Below are 17,500 nucleotides of genomic sequence, written 5' to 3'. Positions count from 1 at the left end.
ATGCCCATCCATCCACTGAGTTGCCAACGCTTGTTTTCATTTCCAGGGTCAACAAAGACTTTTATGGATTTGTAGGTAAAAGAAAATTTAAACTGTATCAAATTTTTGAGAACTTATTAAAAATCATATACTCTATTTACTGAACGGATATAACAATGGAATAGCGTTTTTTCATATTTTAAAGGAACTTAGAAGCCTAGTAGCAAAAAACATAAAAACAAAAAAGGTAAAAAAAGAAAGAATAGGCGGTGGCTACTCTGATATCTGCCGAAGCGTAAACCCACTAGGATCATTGTGTTCCTGACGTAATCGTGTTATGCAACGCCAACTTCTAATATAACAATTACAGTAAGTTTTCACTAATAATCACAATGTAGTACCGGAAGGTATTTCATGGTATTGCAGAGCGTTGCATTTTCAGTATCTCACAGCGTTGGATTTGTATCAAGAACATAGTTATAAAAACGAGAAAAATTGTTTAGTTAATATAAAAATAATATAAAAATGAACTATGGGGATGACAATAGGCGTAAAGAATGAATAAATTACTATATATAAGATCTTTAAATTTTACAACGGACACTAACAGACCTGTTAAACACTCTACGGGCGTTGCACATATTTATTTAGGACAAAACAATAGCATCCAATCTAGACGGAAAATCATTAAAAGTCTATTACAAGAATGATTGATTTAATATCTTACTACACATAAAGTATATGTCAATCACTATTTCCATACACAATTTAAAAAAAAAGATTCAATCATTAACTTTTATACCTTTTCAAGTTCATACTTCATGATTTGACAGTTTTCGTTAATAATTTTTAAAAAATAAAAAAATTATGATTTTATTCATAGAGGTAGAATGATACTTCGTCATTTCGTTCTTCTATAAATCTTTTTACAAGGCACGTAGAAATAAATGTCTCGTATCAAAAATAAAAATGTTTATTAGTCAAATATTTCTGCTTGACATATGATTTGTGAATTGGCAAAGGTCCCAAATTAAAGTTGCCTTCATTGGTTGTCTGTCTTTTTCCTTTTAAGAAGATTACGAAGGAAACTTGAAAACACAATCTAAAAAAAGGAACATCTTTCCAGTTTAAGTTTACCATATGAATAATCTGGTGTTTTTACTTTTCCTAGTTCAACAAAAATTATGTTTAGTTCACCATACGCATACTGCTAACGTACTCATTTCTAATTCAAAACCTATAAATAATACTCAATTACATTACACAAATATTTTTCTGCTCTAGTTAATGGATATATAATTGCGCCCTTTATCCATTACTATATCAATACCAATTTTACACAAACATACACTCACACACAAATATACACGCATACACACACACACATATATACGTGTATATATATATATATATATATATATATATATATATATATATATATATATATATATATATATGATAAATATTGCACATTAAGACGTTTTTTTCATATTCAAATAAGCCATATATATTTTTGATACATTAATGTCTGGATTCTCTTAACGACCTGGGGATCAGATCCCCAGGCGAAATCACACAAAGACAAGAGCTTGTGACCGGCCGGGAATCGAACCCTGCTCCGGCAAGCTTGTATAGACAGTGACTAGTAACTGTCACTGTCTATACAAGCTTGCCGGAGCAGGGTTCGACTCCCGGCCGGTCACAAGCTCTTGTCTTTGTGTGATTTCGCCAGGGGATCTGATCCCGAGGTCGTTAATATATATATATATATATATATATATATATATATATATATATATATATATGTATATATATGTATATATATATGTATACATATATTTATATATACATATGTATATATATATTTATATATAATATATATATATATATATATATATATATATATACATTATGCTTATGGCGAAACAAATTAATTCTTTTTACCAAAACTTTGCACCAACACTCTTCTCTCGTGGAAACATTTAACCTTCCATAATTCATTACCACTCTTAATAAGTCAAAAGCGGAATATATAACAAATAATTAAAGTCGCACCTTTGAAATTAGTGTGATTGAGTAATATCCCATTACGAGAGGACAGTGTAGATCGCTCTTGCCTCATGTATATTGCAGGCTTTGTAAACGTTTACAGAAATATTAATTCATTCTTGATCTGTGTCACGAGGGCTTTGACCCAATGCAAAAATGAGAGAGAGAGAGAGAGAGAGAGAGAGAGAGAGAGAGAGAGAGAGAGAGAGAGAGAGAGACTTCATGCTAAAGAAAGAAACTGTACTGAATGAAAATGTCTTTCGACAATGTATGTATTTACCTTGTTCCTCAAACTGGCTATAGCTGAGGCTGATGTTCTCATAGGAGTTCCATGACGCAATGGCACACGGAGACTTGTCGCAGGAGACATTGGAAACTGTCTGCGGTCGCTCATCCGGAGAATGCGTGAAGAAGAGCTCCACACTTCCATCCAGTGGGAATCGCATATCTGTAGTGGGCGAAGGACAGAAACACATTCTATTAATGAAACAGTTAACGTGACCATTGACATACTTACCAAAAACAAAAGCAATGATAAGGTAACGATGCTGAGATCAACAGAAAAGAAACCTCAGTTGATGGAGACTTCTTATAGAGCAGTTTCTTAAGAAAATAAAACTTTTAAATACCATTTCAATTATGGAGCAAACATTAGTTTTTGTAACCACGGATAATGTGTTTTATCCTTAATATGTCAGAATCGGAACAAAACAATGAACCTTGTACTTATGATTTACTTAGGAAATTCAACATATAGCTACATAATCTCAGATTTATGGGACAATTTTCTTTAAAGTATCCATTATTTATTACTGCCATGATTCCTAATTCTTAGAATAAAGTTGTGCAGTTTGATTAGAAAAAATAAATCTAGTAAATTTTTCTTCCCCATAACGATAACATTGATGGTAGTTTCTATAAAAATTAATCAACTAAAATCTTGAATAAAAAAATGCTTAGAGTGAATGTGCAATTGGTGAATTAAGGGCAATTAAGCCAAGACGTAATTTGCCTGCCAACAATGGCTCATCACCATTGCATATTTCCGACGCTTCCTAATAAATTATTTTGTAATTATCTAGTTAATGTTCTTTATGATGAGTAATTTTCAACATGTTTCAACCAAATGCAGGTGGCCAGTCAAAACTTCCGGATTTCTGGTACCTCTTAAAACAGATGAAAAGTTTGACTCCTTCAACAACTCTACAGGACTACAAAGGTCATCGTTCTCTTATTCAACAATTAACTATTATTCTTTTATAAATATTCCACACATTTTCAGTCAAAAAGACAATTGGCCTCTTCAAGGGGAAATGTTCTATGGCATACCCTTGATCGCCCTGAAACCTCTCCTCAGTAAATCTCAGACATTTTGCGGTGGTTTCTTGGGACATTCAAGATCTCTCAAGACAATCTTGACTCTTAATTCCATCTCAAACATTAGGTTTCTTCAATACAACTGTAACTAGATTCAGGGAAATCAAATGTCTCATCTGCGATGTTTTTGATGGAAAATTCTTCCCATATGTGACACATGACTTTACAATTTTTAACTTGATGTCATGGATTTACTTTTATCACCATTCACCTTATCACGAATGTTTTACTTCTAAGGACTCAACATCAAATTGGTTTATGCTACACGTTCTTATAAGGGAGACACATAAGGGCACATAGACATAAAGATGCATGTCATTTTACCAGATACCAAATCCACTGAACTGATTGTTTTGTTCAAAGATGTTATATTTTAGTGTGATTCATGATATTTGCATTTCTTCAATACGCACCAGACTGTATTCCTAAGTAGACCATGCAAATATTTCATCTGACTTACATCTTGATAACTGTTAGTAGCATCTTATAGTGCAAGAATGATTATGGTCTCCTCACGGGAAAAATTATTGTCATTTCTCTTGTTGGAAGTTCTTTCCTGCTAATCCTAATAGAACAGATCTTACATTTCCAATACCCAAAATTTACATGAATTACGAAGTATTCCTCTTGTCCTTATTATCACAAAGCTTGAAATCAAAACTTTCTTTCATCATATGTCAACCAATTCCCCGTTCGGCAGTTCAAATATCCGAGGAGGTTATTGTTGAAAATTTTGTTTTGATAATACTTCCAGCCTTTAATGTAACTACACTAGTTCCAATAATCTTAAGTAGATATACTTTTAATTCTGTCTTGCATCTTCTACTAATTTATTATTTTCTACCTCTAAAGTGTTCTAATCCCACATACTGTACTTTCTGAATCCTAATTACTGTACTTCAGAGTATTTGTGGTGTTTCCTGCATTTCTCGGGGACAGGTTACACCGCTATTATTTGAAGAACACTTAATTATTTGAGAATTAAATTTTTAATACCTGTTTTCTGCCAAGCTTCTTATCAAATCTTGTTCATATTCATCAGGCTGATTTGTCTTTCGGTTTATCATTTTGAAGAGTATCGTTTCATCCTATGTTTTATGATTAATGGCCTTCACATTAGCCCCACCCCCACCCATACTTTAAAGAAAATTTGATTTCGATTGGACTCATTCTCTTTTTACATTTCCATCATGATCCTTTTCAAAGATTTTTTTTTACCGCAGTTTTTCCTTTCCTTTTTTCTTTTTTTAAACCTCGGCATAGAGGTGCTTCCTTTTCTAATATGTTCCCATATACTTCTTCAGGGGTTTGACTTAAATTTTCGTCATGTATATTTTATGCACATACATTATTTCTTACTGGCCAGCATTAAGCAAAATATGTTTTATTTTCATGGACTAATTTTCTGTGTCTTTATAACAGGCTTGTATTATTCTTGTCTTAGAACAGACATTCATTTTATTATATTTCCTTATGGATCTGTAATACTATATTTAATTTTAAACCTATCTTAAAGAGATGCTCATCGTAATAATAATGTTCACTGCTTTAATAATAAAAACAAAAAAATCATAGTTTACAAGAAACCGTGTGGGCCAATTTGCATATTTCGTTCAAAGATTCTCTATTTTTTTTATTTTTTTTTGAAAAATACAAAAATCTTTTTCACCAAGAGTCTGGTCTTATGATAGGGGTTTATCAATTTGTCTGAGCATGATCTGATGAACATTCCCTTCCAAAACAATAATTATCCCATATTATTCACATAGCCTACTTGCTGATATCATATTTTGTATAGAGATTTAGTCTAGTTATTATTTTCCAAATACCTTTACGTCCCCAGTCATAAATACATCAATATCCCCATGGCCATATAGAGTAGTCATTTACCCCTATTATTAACATCGTTCCTGTTCCTGTTTGTGCTACTTATTTGAGTTTTCCCTGAAGTCATAACTTCTTGGTTGTTCTCCCTTGAACACTACATTTAAGAAGGCTGTGATAGTTGAAGCTGACAATAACCCCAAAACCTTATCATCATATCACTGTCATATTTTCTTGTTGAAATGACATGACAACTGCCGTTAATGAGATTTAAATGAATGTACACGGAAAATTAGATATGTAACTTTTCAAGATTTCTAAAACAAAATTTTTACTTTATGTACAAATTCTAATTACATTTCAAAATACATCAATTTATATAAATAACACCGATGAATTATCATAAATTTATTATATACCACACTGCAAATATAATTTTATAAGCCATTATCTTTCTGGCCTTAAGATGTGATATGTATTCTTACTACACTAAAGGACGACATTCACAGGAAACTAAATTGAGTCATTAAGCCTCAAGAAAGAAATATATCTAGTTTTACTTTAAAAAACGATAGGCTGTTATAAGTAATGGGATCTTAAACTGGTTTCAAGTCCATATGCTGTGCAAAGATGCGAGTTCCTTTTACTATTGATAAAAATTGGTACTATCAACTTTTAAGATGCCACAATACTTAACAATTTACAAAAGATTCTTTCCGGAAAATACAGCCTTGTTTGAAATAACAAGAGCAATGTTTTATAACTATCCCCACCTGCGTTTGGATGTTAAAAAGTTCCATACTTCAAATCTTCTTTTAAATATTAGCGATGGAACACCACAACTGACACACCCTCATTAGTTAACTTAAATATCTCAAACCGGGTTAGATATATTCCATAAAGAATTAATATTACACCTAATTCAGCTTACTTTAACTTCATTATATTCAAGAAAAGAAATAAAACAGGTCACATTCCTGAATCCATAATCGAGTTCAAAATTCTCTGGAAAATGAATCAGTGAAGGACATACAACAAATACATTGATACCCAGAAGAATCTATCCAGTATTAAGAAAATAACTTCCAAAATATTTATGTAGCCGATCTTTTTATCTAAATAACTTATTTCCAATATTTATCTAGTTAAGCAATATATCATATAAGGGCGAAACGAAAAAAAAAAAAAACTACGAGCAATAGTGTATAGGTATTACAATAAGAGCATCTCGCACACTCAAGAGTGAAATATTGACTATAGAAAGAAAAACATACTTATGGTAATGAAGGAAATAAAATACGATGTGCAATGAACTAGAAACCATGAACTAAATTTTTTAAGAAAATTTTCAGCTATCATAAACTTTCAGAATTCTTGACCAATCTTTCCTATTGTGACAACATTTATCAAGCTTTTAAGTTACATACCGTGAAATCATTGTAATCTAAATATACTTCAATCTAGCTATAGTAGTGTGAAATGGCAATAAACCTTGTTTTTTAATATAGAGAACGTGAAATTATCACGCTCTCATGAATATACTTTCACGCTAAATGATATGCATTACTATGCTCTTAAACCCATTATTTTCAGTTTCTATAATCCCATATTGTGAAGCTTTCAACAGATATATACTTGCTAATCTGCAAACAAACGAGTGGATGCTGTGTCTTACATATATGAAATATGATGATGTTCCATAACCCAGGTGATATATGTTTCCATCTTATTAGGGAACAAAGATAAATTGAAATGAAATATCAATGAGTATTTCAATATGAATGTCAGAGAAATTTTAACGGAAAAAGCATGTCCCACATATTTAAAAATACCTAAATTCTATTTATGTCATTTAGGGTAAAACTAAAGCATCACGAGGGAAATAACACATTATGAAAGTAATTTGATACATGTTTGTATGTCTTGTATTTGTTCATTAAAACAGGGGAATAAGCTTAAAATCTGGTTAACCCTTGCACAGCCTTCTATGCTGAAAATTTTAACAAACCAAACATTGTGATAGTCTTTAAGATTGTCTTTAATGATATGTTTTCTATTGACTGGGATTGAAACCTCACCGACCCCTCTCTAAAGTAGTGAGAAACATTATACTAAATAAAAGAAACATATATCCCTTAGATCAAAATCATAACCCTACTTACAAAAACTACATAATTTACATGGCATTCATCTTTCTTTCAGTACAGGTTCTACAGATATACTAGTAGAAAGCATCAGCATGAGTATCCATTATAACTCAAAACGTCCGAATGTCTGAGAGCTACTAAAGTCTTAGCATTCCGAAACAGAAAAAGTTAACCAATGTATATGGGAAGGCCCTCTCCTATTTATTAGTATCCAAAAAATATTGGGAATACATGACATCAGGTAGTAAATGCTAAGTATAGGATCACTTATGGTTTATTTTCATGTGAAATAATACTTTGGATCAAACAGGAAACGCTATTCAAAATAATGTTGGTGCCAGCTCAAACCACGGTTTGCACCATACTCATCCGAATCCTTTCATCATGAGGTACCCAATTATTAGAACATGACACACAGGGCAAATCGATATATATTAGGGACAACTGCTAGACGAGGTTAACAATTAATAATATGAAAGTTGGAAAAACAGAAGAATAGGACGAGTACCAAGATTGTAATTTGGAAAATGTACCTATCCTAAAACCGCCCTCAAAGCATTATTTAATTTACATGAACAAATATCAAATACGTGAAAAATCGTTACTTCACAATATTATGGTGATAAATTATAAAGTGAACTTGTTTAGCTCACGCTCTAAATGCTTTGACGCAATTAGAGCTTTATATGACCTCATTAACCATATTTGAAAAGCACAGTAAACACTTCATGTGATTAAAAAGGGGTTTATTCATTTTAAAATAATTTATATATGCAAATATATGATATATATATATATATATATATATATATATATATATATATATATATATATATATATATATATATATATATATATATATATATATATATATATATATATAATTATAAAATTACTCTGTTTTAGTACATTTAGTACAAAAATTAGTAAATAAGTTTTTAAGATCCTAAGTAAATTACTCAAAATAGGTGTATACGTAAATGTTTATCTATCTATTGTATATGTATGTATATGTGTTTAACACATATACATACATATACAATAGATAGATAAACATTTACGTATACACCAATTTTGAGTAATTTACTTAGGATCTTAAAAACTTATTTACTAATTTTTGTACTAAATGTACTAAAACAGAGTAATTTTCTGATCATATCAAGTAAAAGACTTTCAAGTAATTTTCTTATACCGTACAGTACTTTCAAGTAGTACATATTTTATCACTGTAATACAATTTACAGCACAATATCAAACAAGTTTAATTGCTACTGCTTCTACCAGCCAAATCTACTGTAATGCACTCTCTTCAAGTTCAATTTTATCCTGTCTAGTAAAGTAACAGTCTTTGTTTTAGTATTATACGCAGAACTCCAAAGGGTATTTTATAAGAAATTTGATATAAGGAGCTAGATAAAATTATCACGGGATGCAACTGGAAACTTCAAGGGAATTTTGCAAGTGATATGTTGTTGGTATATCATGCTTCAAAAGTGTTCACAAACTTATAGTACTGCCTGAAGGAACATCCTCTATTGGTACTGGATTTATTGCATAAAATATGAGCCCTGTACAAAAAAATCCATACTGTAAAACTATTGTATTCATTACATGCTTAAGATAAGCTCATCAGTTTAATAATTGATAACCTGTCAAAATGTACAAACTATATACAAAATAAGATTGCTAAGTACTTGGACTAGGAAAACTGTACTTAAGTACTGGGATTCATAAATGTATTTATATAATGTGTATGTCTGTACATATATAGCCTACATACAACTATACAACTATATATATATATATATATATATATATATATATATATATATATATATATATCATATAAATATATACATATATATATTTTTTTAAAGAAAGTGACATTGTACATTTAATAATCTCATTGTGTTTACCAAATGGTCTCCATCCCACCTTATCCTTCTTTTAATGTTGGTCTCGTGTCTGAGGGAAATACTTTCTGTCTGTACTAAGTATGTGTATTCATTAACAATTTCTTGAGGTTCGTCCATAACTTTTATTTGTTGTCTCTGCATCTTCATAGAACATTATCATACTTTTACTCACTAAAAAATGTATCATTAATTTCTAATGTAAACATAATTTCGTGTTTTATGTAGCCCTGCTGATAGGAATGGATTCCCGAAACGTTGGTGTGAAGAATAAATATGTAAGATGATCGGAAGTCTTCTTGCTGTCCTCTTCATCCTTACTTTTACTCATATTCATTTTCAGTCCTACATTTCTTCGTTCTCTATTAAAATCTTCTATCATCTTCTGTAATTCCTCCCATCATTAACTAAACATAACGATGTCATCTGCAAATCCTAAATTATTAAGGTATTTCCCATTAATATTAATACCTATATTTTCCAATTTTAAATTCTTAAAACCTTATAAGCATGCTGTGAATAATTTAGGAGATGGGGTCTCCCTGTTTAATTCCTTTATCAATCTAAATTTTCTCACTATCTTTATGTAGTTTTAGGATTGCTGTCTTTCGTGTGTCCTAACATAAGATTAAACTATTCCTCATTTTGAAGGGCTTTCATTACTGCTGAGGTTTTGACTGAATCAAAAGCTTTCTCATAGTCTATAAATGGCATACATGGTGGTTTGTCATACTCTGAAGATTTTTCCATTAGCTGGTTAATTACATAGATAGGGTCAGTTGTTGAATATCCACTTCTAAAGCCTGCCAGCTGTCTAGGTTGATCAAAGTCTAGCCGTCTTTCTATTCGGTTTAATATGATCATTGTAAATCTTTTATATATTACGGGTAGTAAACTTATTGGGTGGCAATTTTTCAGGTCTCTTGTGTCTCCCTTTTTGTGAATTAGTATACGGATAAAGTTTTTTTGAGCTGTCTTGCAGACTTCTTTACTTGCTTTCATTTCATCATGTAACTGGGAGTACCTTTTTTTGTATCGCTAGAGTAAACTCGTCAGATTTTTCTCTTTCTACAGAGTTTTTATTTTCCTTCTTGAAAGAGAATTTTATCTCTCTCTCTCTCTCTCTCTCTCTCTCTCTCTCTCTCTCTCTCTCTCTCTCTCTCTCTCTCTCTCTCTAAACAAATTTTGCTTCCCACCATTCTATGATCGCATGACTTTAACTTATTTACCACTGTTATATCTTTATATATATATATATATATATATATATATATATATGTATATATATATTTATATATATATGTATACATATACATATATATATATATATATATATATATATATATATATATATATATATATATATGTATATATATATTTATATATATATGTATACATATACATATATATATATATATATATATATATATATATATATATATATATATATATATATATATATATATATATGTATATATATATATATATATATATATATATATATTCATATATATTACATTAACTGTATCTAGATTTGAACATTTATAATCATTAGCTAACTGCAATTCCGTAGTTTCCCATCAGGAGGAAATACTTAGCATTATATTCTCCTAAAAATTTCATACCTGCTATGACATCCTGACATTTTGATTTGAATGGCATTGCTCGCCTTAATCATTTTGGTAATGTTAATGCACAGAGTTATTACGTATATCTCTGACTATTTGAAAACCTGTTAATTCATTACCTTTACTAAACCAAGAATGCTCATTAATATTAACGAGAACATATCAGTTTTGAAAAATCAACCAATTTACCTTTCTCAAAATTTAGAAGAAAGTAGATAAATATTTCTGACAAAATTGATATTCTCAGTTATTATTTGAATTTCAAGACCCACCCCTTGAACCTTCGCAAAAAACTAGCATAATCAAGCTAAACGTCAAAATAAGATACTCCATTGTATTTCAATATCCTCTTAAACAATAAAAATATAAAACTATAAATAAGAAAACATAATGCTTTCAATACATTAAATTGAAAAAAAAAATAGAACTGATACACGATCAAGTAATATTAATTGAGGAATTTGACATGAAATGAAATATAGTAATATATACTAAGATTACAGGAATATTCAATTATATAAAACTAACTAATAAAAGTAATAAAAAAATAGGAAAGAAGGATAAAAAAACTCAATTCTAAATAAGAAGTATTAAAAATATAAAACAACACGTAAATAACTGTGGGGATATAAGCTCTTCTTTCATAAAACTGAAAAAAACACTGATTAATCAATCAACAAATGAATCATATAAATGAAATATATGTCCTCGTCAAAAAATAATACAAATCAAGAATATTAAAGACCATAATAAATTTAGTAAACAGAAAATATGAAAAAAATAAGACATACCATTGCAAGCATCGTCAAGATCATGCCGGGTAAACGAGAGATACTTTTCGGAGACGGCGCAAGTGTGAAACTGTACTCTGAAGATGACCTCTCTGGAGGCAGGCAGGAGCCTCCTGGAGTAAGCCTTGAGCAGGATGTCTCCCCTCAGCTGTACAACGGTTTCGAACACAATCGTCACTTGTCTCATGGTCTCAGTCAGGTTGTAGATCCCAGATGTGAAGATCGGAGTCATGCCTTGATAGATCTGAAAGTTTCAGAGATATTTCAACAGGTGGACTAAAGCTCTGACAGTGTTTCGCGCAGAGTGGCACACGTATTTTGATATTTAGCCTTACTCTTCGTAACATTACTGTGGAAAATTATCTTCGTAATAGAAAAGGGTGACACAAAGACGCATATATATATATATATATATATATATATATATATATATATATATATATATATATATATATATATATATATATATATATATATATATATATATATATATATATATATATATATAATGGATAAATATCAACACAACATCGTGTTCAAATAGAAATAAATTTCTACCTCATACTTGGGATCGAACGCTAGCCCCTTCTAATGAAAGGCCAGGTCGAAACCAACCATGCCACGAGAGGCCATAAAAGAAATCGGAACCTGACGCTACCCAGCTGTCCGAGTAAAACTCGCTGGTAAGAGACTGATGTCTAGCCAGGTAAATCCTCGGACAGCTGGGTAGCGTCAGGTTCCGATTTCTTTTATGGCCTCTCGTGGCATGGTTGGTTTCGACCTGGCCTATCATTAGAAGGGGCTAGCGTTCGATCCCAAGTATGAGGTAGAAATTTATATATATATATATATATATATATAGATAGATAGATAGATAGATAGATAGGTAGGTAGATAGATATACATATATATCACATACCAATATTTATTTATCTATCTATCTATCTATATGCCATATATCAATATCTATCTATCTATCTAACTATCAATATATATATATATATATATATATATATATATACATATATATATATATATATATATATATATATATATATATATATATTGTATATGAATGGATGTATACTTATTAAACGTACATAATTTATGAACGGATTTATCACTCTCCCTAATTTCTTCAAATCCCATTGTTTCAGTCCCACTGTCACCACTGTACTAGTGTATTTCACTTGTAATATTAGATTCATGTATACACACATACATATAAATGCATATCATATATATACATATATATATATATATTATATATATATATATATATATATATATATATATATATATATATATATATATATATACATTCATACATATATAGGCTACATATGATTCAGATTTGTAAAACTGATAAAAAATCTAACAGCTATGTTTAAAAACAAGGAGTAAACTGCACTTTTTGGTATGAATTACTACCGTACAGGGGACACAATGAACATGTAAAAAAGAAAGCCTGGCTACCTTTATCCCAAGTCTTATAATCTCCATCCCCCCGTTAGTCCTAAGAGATTTCTCCTACTTGATGTACGAGGGGAGACGTACAATAAGACTATCTTCCACAATATCCTTTGGGCGTATGGGCCCCTCTCCTTTAAGGTAACCGAGAATTTTCATAACAATGAAATACTGAATTCTTATGCAAGGCTGGCATCCTTTCCGGGGTTATGAGCCTTAGATAGCAAAAACAATAACAACAACAAAGGAATGTTTGCTCATTAAATACTGTCTCTATTGATGGAGAGCTCTGCATCTTCATTTACGGAATAGCCAGGGATAATAATATAATTTTTGCACTTAACCCATGGATGTGAATACGTGTAACTTTTAGGCATATGTACTAACCTTGACGAAGAGGTGACAGCCGCCAGTAGGCTCAAAATGCGGGATGCCGTAAAGGGTGAGTGTATGAAGGTACAGCGGACTAGAGTTGATACGAATCACCCCAGAGAGCAAACCAGCGAAATACTGCACGTACCTGTAAAATATGGTATTTTAATATGCCTGTGTGTCACTGGGTCTCATAAAGTATTTGATCTCATGAATCGTGCAACTTTATGGAAAGTTAATATTACAAGTTTAAGCCTTAAAGGCAAATACATTTATACTCCCAACACTACAATGCTTCTCAAAATACACGTGTTCAGTAAGCAATTATAAATGGTCACATGAATACTTTTGTGGGGAAAAATTGCCGTGGATGCTTACAGCAAAGGCGGTAAGATTTTCCCCAGAAAGCAAAGAAAAATAGACACAGGCGTTCCAGCAGGAACCAAACTGGTAGACGCCCTCTTAAAGGGGATGCAAAGATCAATAATTTACGCGAGAGGAAAATCTCAACATTCTGCCCCTACTCCCCTTACCGTCTGCGAGGCTACTCCAGGCCACTACTGACTGGCGACAGTAAATAAAAGAAAAAAAAAAAAAAAAAAAGTCTTTCTACTTCCTTATCACACCAGATTTTAGTTTCCGTAATTATTTTAATAAAAAAAATTTCAAACTATTGTAGTCGTAACCATAATAGACAGTAAATGCGACAACAATGTTAATAGAAAAATATCATTAAAATTAACGAACTAAATTTTCTTAGTTTATAAGCCATACCATGTAATTTTAACCCCATCCCCAAAATTAGAAATTCAATGGATCTGCAATCTTTTACTAATCCTTCGTTGGACGAGAATTTTTCATATAGTCTTCGGTTTTTTCAGATTTATGAATTTTGGCCATTGGTCCGGTGCTGGGGCCTTGGAGGCTATTCAGCCCCAATGTGCAATATTGCAATATTTAGTAAAGTTAAGAGGCTGGGCAGCGAGATGGAAGAGAGGATATTGAAATGAAAGTGTAGTAGAAGGATAAAAAGTGAAGCAAGCTAGGAACCGAAGGGGGACTGAAAAGGCCCTCAAGTAATGCCTACAGTGCACCGCGTAAGGTACACTGTCCCCTAGAGTAATATCTTGAAATGTACTGTATACACGCACACATGCGAACACCAAGTCATTTCTGTAAATATTTCTTGAGTTATCCTTTTGATTTTTTTGTCAAAGAACCAAAGTGACGAGAATATAATGACCAATAACAAAAGAGAAACCAAGTGAAAATAATGGATTTAAGAGACAGAATACTCAACCATTTAGAAAGCGACAGACTTCTCAATGCTAAGGAAAGGGATGAATTCTACACACGATATATACGGGAATGAAAAGTCGAATAACTGACTGGGCACTTGAATACTGAGCTTCGTATTTTCATGGTAAGAAAAGGTGGCCTGAAAAGTCTTAATCGTTGCCAGATATAGCATAGTCTATTCACAAGAGCAAAAAAAGCATCCGAACCAATAGTTATCTAAAGTACACAGATTCCAGGACTAAACAGTTAATTGACCCTTCATTCTACAGGATTCTTTCATTGCCCCAGTATTGAAGAGCGGGTCTGTCGCGTTTTGAATGACAAACATTTCTAATAATAGCTATTCTATTTTATGTTATTAGAAAATTCAGAAAAAAATTGTTGAATGAGGTTTACTTCAATTATCATCTCTATGGTACATCACCAAAGATGCTAACATAAGTTGAGGGTAGGATGAATTGGTTTGAAGTACTACGGCCAAGAGGAAAAACTAAAAAATACCTGTGTTAAAAAGACTGGGTTCTTACTAAAATCAGTCAAATAAACAAATTTCGTTATAGAGAGGAAAAATATAACCTATTGTAGAAAAACGTACATCTAATTTCATAGACCCCGGTCTGAATTATATGAGACCTTCCAAAGACATTTCACATATTTTACATATTTTCAAATGTCAAAATCTTGAGAAAGAAGAAATGGTGAACCAGGAGAGAAATAATGAAAAAAAAATTGAATAATTGAATAAAATAAAATTAAGGGGTAAACAAAGGAGGAGGGTGTGTGAAGAAATATTGGTAAAAACAAATAAGAAAGAGGTAGTGTGGAGCCATACACGAAGACCAAGAATAATGTTAATGAAAGACAAGCTTCTAAAAAATCGTAGTAGCCACAGGAAAGGTCACCGATATTGAGCAGTCTAAGTACTGCTATATTAACAGCATGAAAACTGCTCAGTACATTAGAAGTGCCACAAAATATGCAAAACTTCAAAATACTGATTTGATACATCAGGAGCAGTTACCTTCTCACTGAAAAGGGCGAGCCATTGATTATTTCTAGTTGGATAGGGAAGATTATGTATCGTAAATGAGTAACATCCAAAAAACCTTAAAACACTTTCAAAGAGTTTCCTACAGACCTTTCCAGGATCAAATAATAACGGAGTCTTGAGGTTACACAAAGAGGAATTTGTTATCTCACAATTATAGCAAACACCAAAAGGTTTTAGCTGGCAAGCAAAAGACAACGAACGTCTTTCTTACAAGTTACGGAAGGAAGTCATCAATCATTTAATGGTAGATAAGAGGAAAGGTAAAAGTTGGAGTTATAGAACTGTTTGAAAAACTTTTAGCAAGAAGGGGAAATTTTTCTCTTTATGTCATAATTTCGGTATATATGTTCTTTCCTAGTTATGATAAACAGTAATAGTTAGCGGAGACAAACGTAGAATCGAAGTAGATATTGTCAATTCGTGCAAATTATGAATAAATATATGACTTTCTAAGTAAAACTTTGGCTCAATTCCACATGAGGTATTTATAGCAGACAGCCAGAGAGAGAGAGAGAGAGAGAGAGAGAGAGAGAGAGAGAGAGAGAGAGAGAGAGAGAGAGAGAGAGAGAGAGAATTTCACCTAACTTTACAATCCAGAGAGAAAATTCTAGTGAAGGATTATTCATCAGCAGCAGACTAAAGAATGTATCCTTAATACCATCTCAATGGCCTATTTATCGTAAATTGTAAATGACCTTATGTTAAAAAAATCTTCTATCGTTAATAGCAGATGACGAAATTCCAAGAAATGAAACAACACGTACAATAGATCAAAAAGACAATAATGATGACGCTTTCTAGATTGCTAAAAAATGCTGACTGATTACAGGTGCATATCAATTATTACCCGATACGAAATAAGTTTAACAAACTGCTTTCTGGGCAAATCTCACATTGGTTTAATCCAACAACAAAACCTAAATGATGGAAATTGATGCATTAAAGCCAAATTCTCAGAAATGATTGATGGGTCTATTGCACAAGATAGCTATTGAAATTTAACTGGTATTAGAATTAATCCATGCATAATCATAACTACTGGATAATGATTGGTTCCGGAACAAAGCAGCTGAATGTTGATTGGTTCCCAAATTCAATTGCTGAATGTTGATTGGTTTTGGAATCAAGCTACTGAATGTTGATAGGTTTCAGATTTAGATAGCTGATTTTTCATCAGTTACTGAAGAATTTCACAACTGAATTTTCATTAGTTATTAAACCATCGATCAAGGCCATGCATATCATAGAAATATGTCATCATTTATACTTTTAATCACTACCTTTGATCTCGATTTAGTGTATGGTTGAAATGTGCATGAATGAATTCTGGACTAGTGAATAGTTGGAATGTTCATAAATATGTTTCCAGCATCCCAGCCGGTTTCAAAAATTGCTTTTATATATTTGTCAATTAAACTGAAATAATAAGAAACTATGGTCGATACGACGGATTATGCTAAACATTTCATTTACAAACCTTAGCTCTAGGGAAAATTCTTACATCACTGTTTTATTCCTTTTGGTGACAGAACTAGCAACATTCGATTCCGCATCAGCAAAAACCACAGAAAGAGCAAATTATATTGTGTACACAACATTT

General features: G+C 31.5%; 1 protein-coding gene across 5 annotated transcripts in view; it reads right to left on the bottom strand.

The window, feature by feature from the left end:
- by (blistery) overlaps positions 1-17,500 on the bottom strand; it is a 493,729-nt gene that overhangs the window by 219,997 nt on the left and 256,232 nt on the right. For all 5 annotated transcript variants that reach the window (XM_068357737.1, XM_068357719.1, XM_068357733.1 and 2 more), the window contains exons 6-8: positions 13,566-13,698; positions 11,709-11,952; positions 2,309-2,476 (exon numbers count right to left, since the gene is read on the bottom strand). In XM_068357737.1, coding sequence (XP_068213838.1) covers positions 2,309-2,476; positions 11,709-11,952; positions 13,566-13,698 — 545 coding nt within the window. The remainder of the gene's footprint in view (positions 1-2,308; positions 2,477-11,708; positions 11,953-13,565; positions 13,699-17,500) is intronic.

Source organism: Palaemon carinicauda, chromosome 2, assembly GCF_036898095.1.
Source record: "Palaemon carinicauda isolate YSFRI2023 chromosome 2, ASM3689809v2, whole genome shotgun sequence".
Lineage (NCBI taxonomy): Eukaryota > Metazoa > Arthropoda > Malacostraca > Decapoda > Palaemonidae > Palaemon > Palaemon carinicauda.
This window is presented reverse-complemented; position numbering and strand designations above follow the sequence as displayed.